Source organism: Budorcas taxicolor, chromosome 1, assembly GCF_023091745.1.
Source record: "Budorcas taxicolor isolate Tak-1 chromosome 1, Takin1.1, whole genome shotgun sequence".
NCBI lineage: Eukaryota > Metazoa > Chordata > Mammalia > Artiodactyla > Bovidae > Budorcas > Budorcas taxicolor.
In genome coordinates this window covers 109,903,219-109,922,467 of record NC_068910.1, presented here as the reverse complement: position 1 = coordinate 109,922,467, position 19,249 = coordinate 109,903,219, and the positions used below count along the sequence as shown (strand labels likewise).

Below are 19,249 nucleotides of genomic sequence, written 5' to 3'. Positions count from 1 at the left end.
TCCACAGTTTGTTGTGATCCACACAGTCAAAGGCTTCAGTGGTCAATGAAGCAGAAGTAGATATTTTTCTAGAATTTTCTTGCTTTTTCTGTGATCCAACGGATGATGGCAATTTGATCACTTGTTCCTCTTCCTTTTCTAAATCCAACTTATACATCTGGAAGTTCTTGGTTCACTTGTTAAAATCTAGTTTGAAGGATTTTGAGCATTACCTTGCTAGCATGTGAAATGAGCATAGTTGTATGGTAGTGTGAAAATTCCCCAGCATTGCCTTTCTTTGGGATTGGAATGAAAACTGACCTTTTCCAGTCCTGTGGCCACTGCTGAGTTTTCCAGATTTGCTGTCATATTGTGTGCAGCACTTGAACTGCATCATCTTTATAAACTAATATGCATTTTTGGAGTTTCACATAATAGAAAATAATATATTATGAACTTCCTTTCCGATTTCTTTTACTTATAACTATTTGGTGATGCATCCATGTTGGTATATGTATCAACAGTCTATTCCTTTTTATTGCTTATGAGTATTCTATGCATAGATATATAATAATTTATTAAACCATCATGACATTTGGGTTGTTTCCAGCATTTTTACATTACCAGTAAAGTATGCTATTCTATGACCACTCAGGTACAAGTCTTGTGTGGACATATGTTTTCATTCTTTTTGGGCAAATTCCTATAAGGGGATGGCTAGATCATATGTAAGTGTATAGTTAACATTTTAAGGAACTGCCAAACTGTTTTTCACAGCAGTTGTCCTGTTTTGCCTTTCTGTCAGCAGTGTATGAGGGTTCCAGTTCGTCCACATCTTTTCTAACACTTAGTATGGTCAGCCTTTTAAATTTAAACCCTTTTAAAAAGTATATGGTAGTATCTGTGATTTTATTTTGCATATCCCTAATGACTAAGGATGCTGAACATCTTTTCATGTCCTTATTTGCCATCTGTATATCCTTTTTGATATGTCTCTTTAAATTTTTTTAATATTTTTATTGTGTTGCTTATTTTCTTATTGTTGAGTTTTAAGAGTCTTTATATTTTCTGGGTTGAAGATCTTTTTCAGGTACATGTTTCACAAACATTTTCTCCCTGTGTGGCTTCTTTTTTAATTTTAATGAAGCTTGGTTTATTGATTTGGTTTTTTATAGATTGCATCTTTGGTGTTACATTTAAGAAATCATTGACTAATCAGAGATCACAAAGAGCTCCTCTGTTTCCTTGTAGAAGGTTTCTACTTTTACATTTAAGTCTAGGATCCATTTTGAGTCAAATTGTGTATATGATACAAGATATGAATGCAAGTTTATTTTCTTAAGGATATCAAACTGCTCCACCATATTTGTTGAAAAATTATTGTTCCTCCACTGAATTTAATTTGTACCTTTGTCAAAAACCAATTGTCCATATATACATGGAACTATTTAGGTGTTCTCTAGTTGTTCCGTTGATCTATTTAGCTACCTTTCCATCAATACCACAGTGTCTGGATCACTGTGGTTTTATGATAAGTGCTGCAGTTGGGTTGTGTTAGTTCTCCAACATTGTTTTTATTTCTTTAAAGTTGTTTTGGTGGTTCTAGGTCCTTTTGGATTCCTAGCTTAATCTTAGGATGAATTTATCAATGTCTAAAGAAAAATAGCCTGCTCATATTTTTATTAGAATTTCATTGAATCTGCAAGTCAATTAGAAAGCATTGACAGCTGAACACTATTGTCCTCCTACCTAGGAACATGGTATATCTCACCATTTATTTAGGTATTATTCATTTCTCTCACTAATGATTTGTAGTTTCAGTGAAATAAAACATAAAAGTAGCATTTTAAGTTTCAGTTTCCTATTGTTCATCACTAATATATAGGAAAACAACTGATTTTTTTTGTACAGTGATTTTATATTCTACAATCTTACAAAGCTCTTTAGATTTTTTTGTAGATATGCTGGGTTTTCTATATACAGAACTATGTCATCCAAGAGGAAGGTTTTCCTTCCTCCTTTCCAACTTGAGTACCTTTTTTCTTGCTTTTCTATACTGGCTAGAACCTCCAGAAAAGCACTGAATTGAAAGTGAGGACTGATATCTTTTTCTTATTCCTTATCTTATAGAAAAACCATTTAGTCTTTCACCATTAAGTATGTTGTTACCTGTGGTTTTTTTATAGATGTCCTTATTGAGTTGAGAAAGTTCTCTTCTATTCCTGCTCCAGTGAGAATTGTTATCAGAAATGAATGCTAGATTATGTCTAATGATCTTTCTGGCTTTATTGAGATACTTATAAGGTTTTTCTTTTCTTTTAGTGTGTTAATATGATAAAGTAATTGTTCTTGAATTGTAGATTAACTTTGCATTCCAGGGACAAATTCCCCTTGGTTATAGTGTATTCTCATTTAAATATGTTGTTGATTTAATTCCCTAAAATTTTGTTTAGAATTGTATTCAGTGAGGATATTGGGCTGTTATTTTCTTTTCTTGTAAAATCTACTCAAGTTTTAGTGTCAAAATAATACTGAACTTTTCAATTTTCTGAAAGGGTTTAGAATTAGTTTTGCTTCTTCCCTAAATATTTGGCAGTATTCACCACTAAAGTCATCTGAGCCTCACACTCTCTTTGTGAAAAGTGTTTTACTTGTAATTCATTATAATTGGAGAAGGAAATGGCAACCCATACCAGTACTCTTGCCTAGAAAATTCCATGGATGGAGGAGCCTAGTAGGCTACAGTCCATGGGGTCGCAAGAAGTCGGACACAACTGAGTGACTTCACTTTTTCTTTCTTTCTTTTCTTTAATAGGTATAGGACTATTCAGTATACTTTCTTCCACAGTGAGCTTTCATAATTTTTGTCTTTCAAGTTATTGGTCTATATCATCTAAGTTGTCAAATTTATTTTTCTTTTATTTTGATATCTGAATAATCTGTAATGATGTCACCTCTCTCTTTCCTGTTATTGATTATATATGCCTTTTTTCTCTTTCACCTAATCAGCCAGACTATAGGTTTGTCAGTTCTTTTGATCTTCCTAAAAGTTCAATTTTGGGTTTCATTTATTTTGTGTATTATTTTTCTGTTTTCCATTTCATTTATTTTTACTTTGATCTTTATTATTTCCTTTTTCTGCTTAATTTGAGTTTAATTTGCTCTTCTAATTTCTAAGGTTCAAGATGATTTGAGACCTCTCTTCTTTTTAAATATGAAATTCAGTGCTACAACATTTTCCCTAGGTATTATTTAAGCAGCATCTAAAAATGTTTGATACACTGTGTATTCAGTTTTACCCTATTCAAAATACTTTTAAATTTCCTTTTGATTTCTTCTTTGGCTTATTAGAAGTAGGTTACTTAATTTCCAAATATTTCAAGATTTTCAAGAGATCATTCTGTTACTGATTTTTATTAATAACTACATTGTTGTGAATATACTCTTATTTCCTGAGTCATTTTAAATTTATTGAGACTTTTTTATGGCCCAGAATATAGTATATCTTGGTGTGTATGTTTGGTGTATACTTTAAAAAAATGTGTATCTTCCTAGTCTTAAGTGGAATATTATATTAGTTCGCTAGGGCTGCCAAAACAAAATACTATAGACTTAGCTTAAGCAACCAAAATTTATTCTTTCTCAGTTCTAGAGTCCAGAAACCTTATTTCAAGGTATTATCAGGTTTGATTTCTCATATTGGAAGTTAAATCTTCAACATAGGAATTTTAGGAAAACATAATTCAGTCCATAACAAATGTTCTATAAAAATGTCAATCAAGTCAATTTGCTTGGTTATATTGAGCAATTCTTTTATATCCTTTGTGATTTTCTATCAACTTGTTCTATCCGTTAATGAGAGAATACCAAAATCTCTAGCTCTAACTGTAGATTTATTTCTACTTTCTTCTTCTGTCACTTTTTTTTTTTTTGCTCCATGTATAGTAAAGGTCTGTATTCAGGCATAGACCTCAATTACTTAGGATTGTAATAAAGTAATGAATTGGTTCTTTATCATTATCAAGTGACCTTTTTGTTTATGGTAATATTCTTTGATGATATAGTTAGGTTTAAATCTATTATCATCTTGCTATTTTTTATTTGTTCCATCCATTCTTTTTTCCCTCTTTCCTTCTTTTTCAGCCTTCTTTTGGACTGAATATTTCTATGATTCCATTTTACCTTTCTTGTTGTCCTCTTAGCTATAACTTTGTCTTGTTATTTTAGTGAATAATTGGGGTTCATAGAATGTGTCCTTAACTTCACAGTCTACCTTCCAGTGATATTCCACAACTTCATAAACAGTTGAATGTGAAGTATAAGAACTTTACATTAGTATAGCAGCTTTTCTTTCCTGACTATTGGGCTATTACTTTACTTTTGCATGTTATATAGATCACACTAAATTGTAATTATTTTTGTTAAACAATAAGGTATCTTTTAGAGAGAAATAATAAGATAAATATTATGTATATTTACCTATATAGTTACCATTTCCAGTGCTTATCATTCCTTTGTGTGCAGCCATATTTCCACCTGGTATCATTTTGCTTCTGCCTAGAGAACTTCCGTGAATCTTCCTTATAGGTTGGGTGTGCTAGTCGTGAATTCTTTCAGCTTTTGTATGTCTAAAAAATATTTTGCCTGTTTTTTTTAAGATATTTTCACTATACAATTCTAGATCATAACTTTTTGTTGTTGTTTTGGTTTTTGTTCTTTAATATATAAGGACATCTCTCTGTTGCCTTCTCACTTGCTTTCTTTACAATGAGAAATCTGCCACGATCCTTCTTTGTTGTCCTAACATGTCTTTTCTTCTCTGCTCTCTTTGAAGATCTCCAGAAATTTAATTTGGGTCTTTTTTATATCTTCCATTTCTTCACTTTTTGACCATGTGGATTATAGTGATAATAACTGTTTTATTGTCCTTGTCTGATTATTCTAACATCTATGCAAGTTCCAGTTTGACTCCAAATGATTTATTTTTCTCATTACGGGTAATATCTTCCTGTAAGGAATTTATCTAGTTGGGTGCTGTGGTGGTGGTTTAGTCACTAAGTCATGTCTGACTCTTGCAACCCCACGAACTGTAGCCCGCCAGGCTCCTCTGTCCATGGGATTTTCCAGGCAAGAATACTGGAGTGGATTGCCATTTCCTTCTCCAGGGGATCTTCCTGACCCAGGAATCGAACCCAGGTCTCCTGCACTGCAGGCAGATTCTTTATTGACTGAGCTACGAGGGAAGCCCATTGGGTGCTGTATATGTTTGTTATTCTTAAAATATTGTTGGATCTTATTCTGGGGTGCAATTAAATAACTTAAAACCACTTGATCTTTCTGAGCCTGGCTTTTAAGGTTTATTGGTAGGACCAGAACTACATTTTAGTGTAAGGCAAATCATTCCCCACTACTGAATCAAGATCCTTTGAGTACTCTTTCCAGTACCCTATAAATTATGCAGTTTAAACCAAATTACTTTTGGATATTAGCATAAGCTAAACCTATTTAGAAAATTAAATCAATAGTATCATCCATATCATGCATCCCAAAGATAGGATTCTGGATTTTCCCAAATTCAAACCATCCACATCACTGCTCTCATCCATCTGCTTATAGTATTAGATCAAATATCCTCAAACAGATTGTTTTACTTATGAATTCTCCTCCACCTTTTTTACAAGCTCAAAAAAACAAAATGCCCGATGTCCTCTCTCTCTTAGGTCCTCACGTGCGGTATATCCAAAAGCCTGACAACAGCCCCTGCTCCATCACCGACTCTGTCAAGAGATTCCCCAAAGAGGAGGCCACAGAGGGGAATGCCACCAGCCCACCGCAGAACCCACCTACCAACCTCACTGTTGTCACTGTGGAAGGGTGTCCCTCCTTTGTCATCTTGGACTGGGATAAGCCACTCAATGACACTGTCACTGGTAAGAGCATGGCATGTGGACTGTTGCTATGGTGGGAAACATTGATAAGATGATGCTTTGGGAATGTGGTACCTCAAGTCAGACTGTGACCCTGAGTGATGTATCTCAGGAACAGCAAGTCCCTGCAGAGTTCTTTTATCTCTTGGCAGATGATTTTCAAAATTGTCATTAGACGGGAAAGATCGTCTTTGTCCTGGTTATGGTCTCGCTGTTAACCTAGCAGATCTCTTAAGTTATATATCTTCTTTCTCCTCTCAGAACTTTTTCTCAATGTGAAGGTATATCTAGTCTTTCCATTACCAGAAAATACAAATAACATATGAGAAGTTGCCACTGCTAATAGTATTTAAACCAATTTTCCTTTCACCATCCCAATTTCTAGACTGACCTAGAACTTTGAAGCAGGCTAAACATTATTATTTCAGTCATTTTATGAGAATTTTTTTTACCTATTTATTTTTAATTGGAAGATAATGGCTTTACAAGGTTGTGTTGACTTCTGCCATATATCAGCATGAATCAGCCGCATGTATGGTTTTTAAAAATTCTATTCCTGGTCAATTTTCTGCCCATCTCAGGGAATTTTGATTCTGCTACTCCTCATAAAAATGATAATGAAAAATAAGAAACTCTGAGTCACTCTTTGAATTTGTTATGTGAGATTTTAATTTTCCATAGTGAACAAGAGAGTCAGACTAGAGAGAAGAGGGGAGGGTGGGATGACTAATCACCCAGATCAGCTAGAGGATGAAGCAAAGAATGTGAGTACATGTGTGTCCTGTTTCCTATGCCCAAGGTGGGCAGGTGGAACAGAGGGGCCCACTGAGAGGCTGTCAGAGAGAGCAGAGAGAAGTACACAGGGTAAGGTGAGCAGTGGGGAGGTTCAGGAGCTGCCAAACAGTTTTCTTTGAATAAAGGAGAAAACAGCAGCTATTTCTCCTCAGACAAAGCCATTTAGTCTGGGCAGCTTCCAGTGTAAGCAGCTTGTTGTTGTTCGGTTGCTAAGTTACGTCTAGCTCTTTGAGACCCTGTGGACTACAGCACACCAGGCTTCCCTGTCCTTCACTATCTGCCAGAGTTTGCTCAAATTCAGCAGCTAATCTTTGCTTAACTGGCCTTAAAAAAAAAAATACATATTTTGTGAATTTCCTTTCTCATGCAGTTTTGACTAGTCTCCTTTACGTGGGATTATGCCAGTAGGTACTATCATCCCAATATCTAAAAATCAATCAATTTCTAAGTATTGATTATCTACATGTATTAAAAAGTTTAAAATTCTCAATCCACATGCAGTGCTAATAAGGAGTTCCTGTAATAGTCTGAGACTTAGTTCTCACAAGACCAAACGATTTATAAAAATTTCACTTCCCTTAAAGATATAGAACATCAAATTGGCATTGGTTACTCTAATATGTCTAATAATCTAATACACATTCACTTGGGTATGATTTAGCTTTTGAAAACAGCAGGATTTTCCTTTCTGTATTTTCCTTTTATCATGATATAAAATGATATAAATGATAGCTTTTTAAAATGATATAAATCTGTAATCTCAAAGTATCATAAATAGGATATACTTTATCCAACCAATTAGTTTTGACATTATTATTATTAAATGTTAATGAGCTGTTGAGATCTTTCACTAGATACTAGACTGATGATAACAATTTTCATGGATAAGGACCACATCTATAATAATAATATTTTATACATAGAAATAAGTCAGGATTTAGTCACTATTTATTTAGCTTGTGTTTAAACATTGAACCATATGCCCTGATGATCTATTTTTTTCCAATAAATACCACTTGATTTCAAATATAATCTTTTATAAACCAGTAGTTCAGATAATACAGAGATTAATTCTCAAATCATTAGAAATGGTTTTTCAGGAAAGGATTAAGAAAGGTAACAAAAGAGAGGGAACATATTCTTCATTTCCCTAGTTGACTTCTGTCAGTAATCTTTCTTCTAATTGATAGGCATGTATTCACCTCTAGTAAATACATCCAAATTCTGATGCTTCTCCATGACCCTTCTACACTAAAGTAGAAATAGGTATACCATAGAGATTGGCCATAGCCTAGATCCTTAGACAACTTAAAGTTAAGTTAGTCATAAGTTGTCATTTTGTGATATGTCAAGAGCATGTGGACATAGATTTAAATCCCAGACCAAGTATGTTCTAGATAATGCAACTTGAATCTATAATTAGCCTCTCTGAACTTCTAGTTTTTTATTTGTAATAATAATAATTCCCATTGTTATCAATTTGTTGTGAGTGTAAAACTTAACAGAATTCATGCAGCATAAATTAGAAGCTGTTAAATGAACATGTGTCAGCAGCAGCAACAGCAGGACTGGCAGCAGTAATACCACCATTATTATTTTCCTGCTGCACTGACCAGACTGTGATGTTCCCAGTCTTCACAATGAATGATTATCTTCTAAGTGAATTATCTCATAAGGGGTTTAAAACCCTCTGAGGGGGGTAAAAGAGGCCACCTATTCAGTGTCAGTTCTTTGCAGATTTTCTTATATCCTTACTCTTAAAGAAACTATTTTTTAAATTCCCTATCTTAAAATAAGAAATATGAACGCACACTTTTTTGTTGGTGGTGGTAGAGTTTTAGAATGTTGGTGCATTTATGAAAAAGCTATTATCACTCTAAAAAATTAAAAAGGAAAGATACATACATTCTAAAACAAGAATTCTGAGAATTCTAAAACAAGAATTCCGAGAAAAATTCTAAATAACTTTTTAATTATGAAGGGAACTTCTGGATCTATTTTGAAAACTCCAAAGTTTCAGGACTAAAATCATATTAAATTAACATTTAAACATTAGGAATGACCCAAACAAAGATGTTTTTTGGAGGTGACTGCTTTCATGGATGAAGCAACTGGAATATCATATAAACTTCTCTTTCAATGACTAATCAGCATTTGAATCTTTTGAACTGGAATCTTTCCAATTTTCAAGTTTTAGGATACAATCAGGGATAATAAAGAATAATAAAAGACATAATAATAATAGGTACCACCTGTTGAGCAAAATACTGTTAAGCACTTTTCATATGTTCCTACTTTAATCCCTATAAGTAACACTATGAAGAGACACTATGGACATTTTACAGATGGGAAAACTGAGACTGAGATCCAGGCAAGTGGCTTGGTCTGTTTCTTTCCATTAAGTCATGCAGTTTCCTTTTTAAAAAAAAAAAAAATCTGTTTTACTTCCATTCTAATTACTCCCTTCTTTTTCTAGTAAATGCCCCTTTAGGGCAGAGGGAAAAGTATAATTTGAATATCTGAATTCCGGATGCTGCCTCTCCCTCTCTTTTCATGCTCTGTTAGAATAGAAAGTCAACTGAGACATAGATTGGGAGCAGAGAGTCTGAGGAAGACATACTAAATATCAGCCATTAGTCTTTTAAAAGCTGCATTCATGTGTCCAGATACAATGGCCATTGCCTTCTAGTCTAATTTAAAATTTTCAAAAGGATGGTCACAGGAAATTATTCTGAAAAGGTGGTCTTACATCTTAGATGTTTTTAATTTACCATTAAAGATCCTTCCCAAATTAAAACTGGTGATTATAAGTCTCCATGAGTTATCCTATAATTTCAGCTTTATGTCCAATATTATCTCCTACCTTTGGTCTCAGCACTAACAGCTGAAGTCCCAGTAACTCACAACCTTCCCACTTTCCCCAAAGCCCACCACTTGTGTATTTCTTCATATTGACAGAACTCTTTTTGAGTGGGCTTTTGTGGTTGTTTGTTGGTTTTTGCTTGATTTTTGTAATTCTCTATATGATCTCATCGCATGTATTAAACTAAATCCCAACTGACAACAGGGAAAATATATTAGTAAATCATATTATCTTACTCTGAAAGTCTCTCTCTTTTGATTAGCCCTAAGTTCATAGAAAGCTACACTTTAGGTAAGTTCATATGGATCTCTATACTAACTTGAAGGATAAAGTTTCATTTTGTTTTGTTTTAATTCAAGGATAATTATCAAGGGGGCATATATAAGCAGTGTGTACAAGACTTATGTAACTTACATAAGCAGTATGTACGAAAACCTTGTATTTCTGTAGTTCAAAATAATGGACTCTGGGAAAATGTAGTTCATTATTTGGTTAAATGTTATTTGCTGCTATGGTTTTAACTGTTACTTGCAGCAGTACCGTGTCAATCAGTGACCATTTCCCAGCTACGTTGTAAAGCCCTATGAGCAGGAGATGTGCTTCTGCTGAAGCCCCACTCCTCATAGAATGTTTCTTACAAAACCGCACTGTATTTTCCAGCAATGGCAGATCTGACTTACATATCAAAATGATAAGTTATCCATATACAGTGCTACCCCAGGAGTGTCATCACTTTACACAGTTACCAGGCCTTTCCTGCTCTGATAGAGAGAAAACAAAAATGGTCCATGAGCAACTCTCCAACTGCTTTGGGACCTTCACCATCAACTGATAATCTCCATCTAGAAGTTGCAAATGTGTATGATCAATAGGTCTCAGGCCTGCCATCTCAGTTGCTCACTTTTATGAGAGTGACTTTTTAGGCTGTTAGCTTCAAGAACTTTCAGTTTGCCAGAGCATAAAGACAAGTGTCTGTTGGCCTTTTTGCTTTTCAGAATATGAAGTTATATCCAGAGAAAATGGGTCATTCAGTGGGAAGAACAAGTCCATTCAAACAACAAATCAAACCTTCTCCACAGTAGAAAATCTAAAACCAGACACAAGGTAAGGTGAATTCTGAGAGCGTAAAAATCATAACAAAGGAGTGAAATGACATCATCCTTTTCCATCCGAAGGGAGGGTCTAATTTGCATTTCATTCTTTGGCTTTCTGTACACAGCACTAGAGAATCCTGGAGTCATGGTTTGCAAATATGCAACTGACTGGTGGGGATACAGGAACTGACAAGTTGGTCTTGTAAGCTAACATTATAGCTGGGGACACTGAGAGGTAGAAGGCCATTAATATCAAACATTGATATTAAATACCAAAGCTTAGAGGAGGAAAAGTCTACAGACCAGAGAAAACTGGAGTGTGGATGGTATAAACTAGATTTGAAGCACAGAAAGTTGGCTGGCGTGCTGGAAGAGGAGGGGAGGGAAGCAAGCCACGTGACGAATGTAGGTAAACATTTGTAAGAGTTAATGCCTAAAATAGTTACAGACTAGACACAGTCTTCCTTTGCTTTGGGGTCTTTTTATTATAGACCAATGAGAATAGATTTTATTTAAATGGACATATATTAATTGTTCAATAATAACTTTTCTTGGCATCCCTTATTACACATTGATACCAGGTGGTTTATCTTTTTTTTTTTTTTTAGGTTGTTTATCTTGCTGTATAGTTTTGTGATTCCTTTTTAAATCTAAAATATGTAATAATTTATCAGTTTATTTTATTGTTGCAAGAAAAATAAGAGCCTTAGACATTTCTAAAACTGTAGTAGGGGAGAGGGTTTTGGTCTTGTGTTTGTTTTACGTGGCTAAATCATTAAATGTATTACTTGAGCGGACTCTCAAATGGATATAGCCAAGTACCGCCTTAATAAAGCCAAAGTGCTAAATTCATTTCTGGACTAGATTTCACTCTGTGGGAAATCAGTTTCTTCCCTCAAACTCCAACACACTATTTGATAAACTGTCCCTGCTTTCAGTATAAAACAACAACAAAAAAGAAATCCTGAAATCTTAAGTTACAGTACACCAGGCAAATACAGATCAGTTTTCCAGATTGAGGAGTTTTTCAAGAATGAGTATTTCATAACCTGATGAAGATCCTCCATGTTGAAAAAGATCAGTGAAGGTGAAACCTGGAACTTCAGCATCAGAGGTTTTGTGTTTTTTGTTTTGGTCATATTTTATTTCTCGTATCTCTCATTGTCATCTGACTGAATTGAAGAGGTGTTAGTGTGACACCAGAAGAGCCTGTTTGGCTCTGACAACAGGGAGACTCCTGATCTTTTCAGGGGAAAAGAAAACATCTAATTCATTAGAGATACTATGCTGTATATAAACTATAGCCCTATACTGCAAGAGTAACATCTTTCCACAAGTGTGGGGTTGTTTCCCTTAAAGTTCTCTGCTTTGACTCATACTATGGAAAATTTTGCAAATGTTAATTTTCTTAAAAAGATTAGGTTGGCCAAAATTAGCATGTATCTCAGTAAAAGCCCATTTGATGATCTTGGTTCTGCTTCCTTAGCCAGATTAACAGCGAGAAGGCCTATTTTTACCATAATGCATTTTAAAGATAGGCGGACTTGGGCTTACTTGCTTTTTTCCACCTAAAAAAAAGTGAGCCATGTAGTACACAGAAGGTGCATTGAAGGACATCCAATTTCTAAGTGTTCATTGTGTTCTGTTTCTGAATCAGGCTGTTCTCAGGTTTCACAGTGCACCTATTAGCTCATGATCAGAGGTAGAACACGGTTATGCCAGGGACATTTGAAACATAACTTGTTTGTAAAAGGTTTGCGTCTGCATTCAGCTAACATTTACCTGGTGCCAGTGGTGTGGTCAGCCCTGTGCTTGGTCAGCCTCCAAACAGGAGTAAACATCCGGGCTGTCTTTAAGGAGCTCCAGGCTAATGGGGCAGACCGCTAGTGACCGATTATTGTACACAGAGCGGTGAGAGTTCAGGTAGAAGTCTGCACCAGAGGCAGTGGGAGCCCAAAGTGGGTGGCATGTCACAAAGTCTGGGGAATTAAAGGAAAGACAAAACTTCCTAGAGAAGGTGACACCTAGGTTGAGGGGTGATGAGTAGGCAGGAGCCAGTCAGGCGACTGTGGTAAGAGAAAGGAAGGTCAGAGAGAACAGCGCGTGTCAGCACCGTAGCAGAAATGGTGTGGTTGTGCATGGTGAAAAACAGGCTGTTTTCACCAGTGTGAGGGACAAAAAGTGGAGAAAAGTGGAAGCAAAGAGAAGCAGAACCCAAGTTAGGGAGGGCCTTCCATGCCAGATCTTGGCTCAGATGGTAAAGAATCTGCCTGGAGTGTGGGAGACCTGGGTTCAATCCCTGGATCTGGAAGCTCCCCTGGAGAAGGGAATGGCAACCCACTCAAGTATTCTTGCCTGGAGAATTCTGTGGACAGAGGAGCCTGGCGGGCTACAGTCCCTGGGGTCACAAAGAGTTGCACACGACTGAGTGACTTAACACCTTCACTTTTCTATGCCAGATCAGGGAATGTGGTCAAGTGATGGGGAGACCTTGAAGCATGGTAACTGGGGAGTAACTTGCTCTGACTTTCATTTTAGCTTGCATTCTAACTTTTCTTTACTTAGAATAATCAATTTTGATATTAAAGCTACTTGTAATGAGTAGTTGGTAGAACACATCTAACTGAAAATAACTTTTTGTTAATTTCTTGCATGAGTACCATTGTGGCATCTGATGGAATTGGTCAAATGGGGACATAAGAGAAAAGTGCCTTAGGGCTGAACTGGATTTCACTCTGAATCACAGGGCCTGTCAAGTCGTGAGGTTCATGTCTAGTTTCCAGTTATAATTGTTGTAGGACTCATGCTGCTTGTTCTTGGCGTTTGCCTTAGACTCAGATACAACCACTCACCTTTGTCCCACTGTTGTGTGTCTCTCACTTGTCTCTCCTGTCCACTATCAATATGCCTTCTAAGGGGGACCCCTGTGACCTCCGTGCACACAACTTAGGTAAAATACTAGTCCTCAAAGTTACTACTGATAGTGAGGCTACAGCAGGCATAATAAAATTGCAAGTTCCCCAATTTGGGCTTGTTGGCTCTTTTGTTACAAACTGTTTTCATACTGTCTTACATTGTAAAGGCAAGGTTCCTTACCACTGTATCTTCTCTGCCCCAATCATAACCCAAGATTAATGCAAATAAGAGACACCCTGTAAAATAAAGAGGAAGTATGTCCAGGATGCAGTTAACAGGTGGTTTTATTAGCTATAAAGAATGACTGTAATCACACTTCATCCCTTGTGGAAAATTTTGAGTCAAAATATACAGTAAATTCCCCACATAGGCCAACTCTGAATGATAGCTGTTAAAATTCTTCCATGAGCTTCTGGAATTCCCTATTCGAAAAGCTGGAAGATAATAACTTCTGAAAGAATATCTATAGCTTTGTTCCTATTCTAGGAGACACATGTAAAGAACTGATTTTTAGTCACCTTTTCCATCATTTGTCCTGACTTAAAAACAGCTCTAAAAACAGGTCATAATTAGCAGCTAATTGTTAAACAGTGACATGGGTGGGATAAAGGTTGCTGTTAGAACATTTAACCTGCATGATCAAGGCAGAGAAAAGAGATCTACAGAGCCTTAAATATACACACACTATTCTAGAACCAAAAAGACAGTCAACGATGCTACCTTCTCCCGCCTGTTTTTAATGATGTAGCCAGGTTGTTACTTACTCTGGAGAAGCTTGAAAAATAACCCACAGTAAGAGACTTCAATCTTGGCATTAAAAATAAAGTGGAATAGAGGTAGCAATGTCTTGTAAACTGTAAATCTGATAGAACAAAGCAGGCATGTGCAATGGCCATTTCGACTATCCATCAGCAGCGATCCTGCCACTGGTAGAGTTCAGCGGCTCACCGGTGTGAGAGGTTTCTGTCTCTAGAGCGCAGAGCTGCTTGGCTGCCCTGGGGAACCTGCTGCAGTTCCCAAGGCAGCACAGTGAGGACAGGCCCAGCCTTGCTGATGGCTGCTCGCCGCTGGGGTACCAGATGTACACAGGACAGAGGGGTTGCTTTGTGGGGAGCCAGAAATGTTTAAGTCAAGTGACAGGATCTGTTAACAGAGATGAACAGCGGGAGCACAACTCCAGCTCTTTCTCTGGAGGGTCCCCTTCTTTCACCCTCCCCACCTAAAATACAAAGACAATGTAGAGCTGTTGTGTCCACTGAAACAGTACCCATCTGGCCCACTCTCCAATATTTACTTTCCCCTCACTTTTTTCCCCATGAAACTTCATGGTGTGCCTCTTGTTGAACTAAAAGAAAGTATGAAGAAGGGTCTTCCTGTCTGTAGCCAACTACTTTGTTTGCAAAGACCACTATGATTATGTTTAGTTCCATGAACAGAAGAAATGATAAAGTATGTAACTTAAAAAGTAAGTGTTGCATCACTGCTTAAAGGGACCAGAACTGTGGGCTAATTGACCTTAAAGTCTCTCCCAGATCTAAAATAACATAATCTTAATGCTATCTGAAACCATCACACAATAAAAGGGAAATCTGGAACTGAAAATAAAACCAAAACCTGGGTCTGTCTTACAGTGAGTAGGTTTGTCCTGATAAACCATTTTTGCTTTGAATCTATGTCCATGGTCTGCAATTTCTTTTCAGATAAGTTATTTTCTGCACACATTTTGGTAATCCATTGATGGCCCTGGTTCTTCCTGATGAACTGGTTGGGGAACGTGGATTGACACACAATCACTGTCCACTTACAGAGCCGTTGTATCTCAGTCTTCTCTTTGTATAAGCCCATGTCTCTCCCCACTTGGCTAAGAAACTAAAGAATTCTCTGTGTATGCCAGACATACATATGGTCCAGCAATTTCCTATGGAAAATGCACTCTGTCTGGTAATTAAGATAAATCAAGTTTACTTAACTGGCTCAAGCACTTCTACTGTCGTCTGTGGCTTGGGAGGATCCTGGAGAATAGCTCTTCCTCCAAGATTAAAACCTACCAAAGTTTCCTGTAGCTGACAGCAAAGATAGTTTTGGGGCTGTTGTTATAAATATGACTTAAATCTTGGCATTAAAAATAAACTGGAATAGAGGCAGCAACTTCTTGTAAACTGTAAATCTGATAGAACAAAGCAGGCATGTGGAATGGCCATTATGACCTTATTCATCAGGTTTTTGTGAAATTCTAGCCTCTGCAGTATGTATTAACTTTTCAGTATCTCTTCTCATCAGCTTTATAGAAGGAATAAAATAAGCTGCCAGAGTATCAGGCTTTTTTTTTTTTTAGTTTTACTGTAGGTCTGAGCAGCAGAAGAATAATTGCTTCCTCGTTAAAGAAAGAAGAAATTGAGTTGATTGCTCAGGTTTGCAACTGCAAAGAGCATGGAATTCCACTAGTCTATAAAGAGAGCAATTCTTCTTTTCACATCACTGTATTATTTTTATTACTTTGCACTTCAAATTCCTTAGTATCTAGGGAGAGGGTGAAAGATACTCTTAACAACACTTCAGTATTAGAGAGCAACCCAGATCTGAAATGTGTGTCCCTCTACAGAAATGCGAGATCAAAGAAATGTGATACCTGCTCCACTCTCTACTGTCAGATTTAGGCTTATTTCATCCTCGCAGTATCCCCACAGCTCTGCCCTTTGTTTCTGAGCTGTATTCCCAGGCAGTAGAATGCCTGCACGTGGCAGGTATCCAGAAATCCTTTCCTCAGTCCTGAAGTCCTTGAAGAACGGGTGGGTTTGATCACCCTTTCCCCATTCCACTGCCCTTACTCTTTTTTTCTAGCCCCCCTCTTTCCTTTCTTTCCCTCTGACTGAAATCCAGCCTGAATGGGGCCCAGATATTTCAAAATGACACTAAGGGTAAATCAGCTAACAAAACATTTCAAACCAGCAAAGAGCTACCGGGTGGCCTTTCTAAATAAAAAGTGGTTGCTTGAGGTTTATGAGCTTTTGTTAAGTTTACCAAATAGTGAAAATCGTAATTCAGCTCCATGTTATGGGTAAAAACAGGGGGAAATCATTATAGAGAGGAGCAAAGGAAGAGGAGGCAGGGAGATGACAGAAAGATGTGTCTGCCCTAACCCGACCTGGAGGTTAGCCTCAGACTAGATCCCAAAGGGTGGAGCTTCCTCATCTCTGACAATTTTGCCTGTAAACCACAGATGCCTTTCTTACCACCTTTACGAACACAAGTTTGTGGACATAGTTCTGCCTTGAGAGTTCTATGGTAGGGTTTCTCAAATTCCCCAAGAATTTTAAAAAAATTCTTTAGGGATATAAATATAATATTAAAGAATAGTTATAAGGACTTACTATGTGCATGGTACCTTAAATTTACATGCATCATTTCATGTAAACCTCTTAAGAAACTCACAGATACTTTTATACACTTAGGAGGTTATAATTACTGTATTTAATAGTATCCTCACAAATTCCATGATGCTCATTTTTATATATGAGGCTCAGAGAGGTTAAGTTACTTACCTTAAGGTTCCACATTAGTGCAGCTGTGAGCCCAAGTCTTTCTGGCCCCTGAACTCATGACATTCACCACAGTGCCATGCTGCCTCCTGATGGGCAACTGGGAAGATGGTTTTTGTTTGAATCCATAACTGTCTGGGAAAAATCAGACATGGCTTCTGCCAGGGGTGCTATTTATTTGGCTTGCCCTCCATGAGGCCCAAAATCTTGACTGCAGCTGTCACCTAGATTGTACTCCACTTAGATACTCATTTTGATGAAGCAGGTCTTAGAAATACCTTTTCAAATTTAATTTTCATTTTTGTCAGAAGCAGATGTACTTGGCTTTAAAACTCAAATACTACAAAGCAGTTCATTCCTATTCTCAAATTCTATTTGCCAGAAGCAACCATTTTCAATAATTTTGTTCATTTTTCAACTTTTTTAAGGTATTATAATTGATAAAATTGTATTTGATATACATATACATTATGAAAGGATTCCCTTGAATGAATTAATATATCTATTACCTCACATATTTAATATTTTTTATAACTGGTAAGAACATTTAAATTATAATCTTTTGGCAAACTTCAATTATACAATACAGTATTTCAACTATCATTATATTTTTGATCCTCAGAGCCTATTCATCTTACGACTAGTTTGAACCCTTTTTACCAACATCTATTTCCCCAGACTCTGCAGTCACTTTTCTACTCTGTTTCTGTAAATCTAACATTTTTTTTTAAAGATCCACATATAAGTGATACCATGAATGATTTGTCTTTATCACATGGCTTATTTCACGTAGCATAATGCCCTCCAGGTTCATTCATGTTGTTGCAAATGACAGGATTTACTTATTTTTAAAGGCTGAATGATGGTCCATTGTGTGTGTGTGTATGTGTGTGTATACACATACATACCTGCAGTTCACTCTTGAACAATATGAGTTTGAACTGCGAAGGTCCACTTATACATGGATTTTTTTCAACACAGTACTTGTATTTTCACTTTACAAATCTTTAAAGTTTTTTTTTGATTAGAGATCACAGTATGTGGAACCAAAAGAAGTAGGGTTTGAGTCCTGATTCTATGCAAACTGTTTCCGTTTCTGCCCTTGGGTGAATCATTTATCAATCCCTTCATTTTTGAGGCAGAGATACCAATAACTCAGATTTTTACCTGACTGGGGGCTTGGCACCTGTAATCCCCTACATTGTTCAAGGCTTAGCTGTGTGTGTTTAATCTCACAATTTCTTTATCCATTCTTCCATCAATGGACACTTATTTCTGCACCTTGACTAGAGTGAATAATGCTACTGTTAACATGGGAGTTAACATGATTACTATTAACATGATTCCCTGGAGAAGGAAGTGGCAACCCACTCCAGTACTCTTGCCTTGAAAATCTCATGGACAGAGGAGCTTGGTGCAGGCTACTGTCCACGGGGTCGCAAAGAGTCGGGCATGACTGAGTGACTTTACTTCACTAACATGGGAGTACAGATGTATTTTTAAGATAATGATTTCATTTCCTAGGATATACACTCAGTGTGAGATTACTGGATCATTCAGTTCAGTTTAGCTCAGTCTCAGTAATGTCCAACTCTTTGTGTCCCCATGGACTACAGCACACCAGGCTTTCCTGTCCATCACCAACTCCCAGAGCTTACTCAAACCCGTGTCCATCATGTCAGTGATGCCATCCAACCATCTCATCCTCTGTCATCCTCTTCTCCTCCTGCCTTCAACCTTTCCCAGAAATAGGGTCATTTCCAATTAGTCAGTTCTTCACATCAGGTGGCCAAAGTATTGGAGTTTTACCTTGAGCATCAGTCCTTACAATGAATATTCAGAACTGATTTCCTTTACGATGAACTGGTTGGATCTCCTTGCAGTCCAAGGAACTCTCAAGAGTCTTCTCTGACACCACACTTCAAAAACATCAATTCTTCAGCACTAAGCTTTCTTTATAGTCCAACTCTCACGTCCATACATGATTACTGGAAAAACCATAGCTTTGACTAGATGGACCTTTGTTGGAAAAGTAATGTTTCTGCTTTTTAATATGCTGTCTAGACTGGTCAGAGTTTTTTTTTCCAAGGAGCAAGCATCTTTTAATTGCATGGCTGCAGTCACTATCTGCAGTGA

General features: G+C 36.8%; 1 protein-coding gene across 1 annotated transcript in view; it reads left to right on the top strand.

Moving 5' to 3' along the window:
* ABI3BP (ABI family member 3 binding protein) overlaps positions 1–19,249 on the top strand; it is a 286,106-nt gene that overhangs the window by 248,596 nt on the left and 18,261 nt on the right. The window contains 2 exon segments of the mRNA XM_052643965.1: positions 5,700–5,909; positions 10,560–10,668. Coding sequence (XP_052499925.1) covers positions 5,700–5,909; positions 10,560–10,668 — 319 coding nt within the window.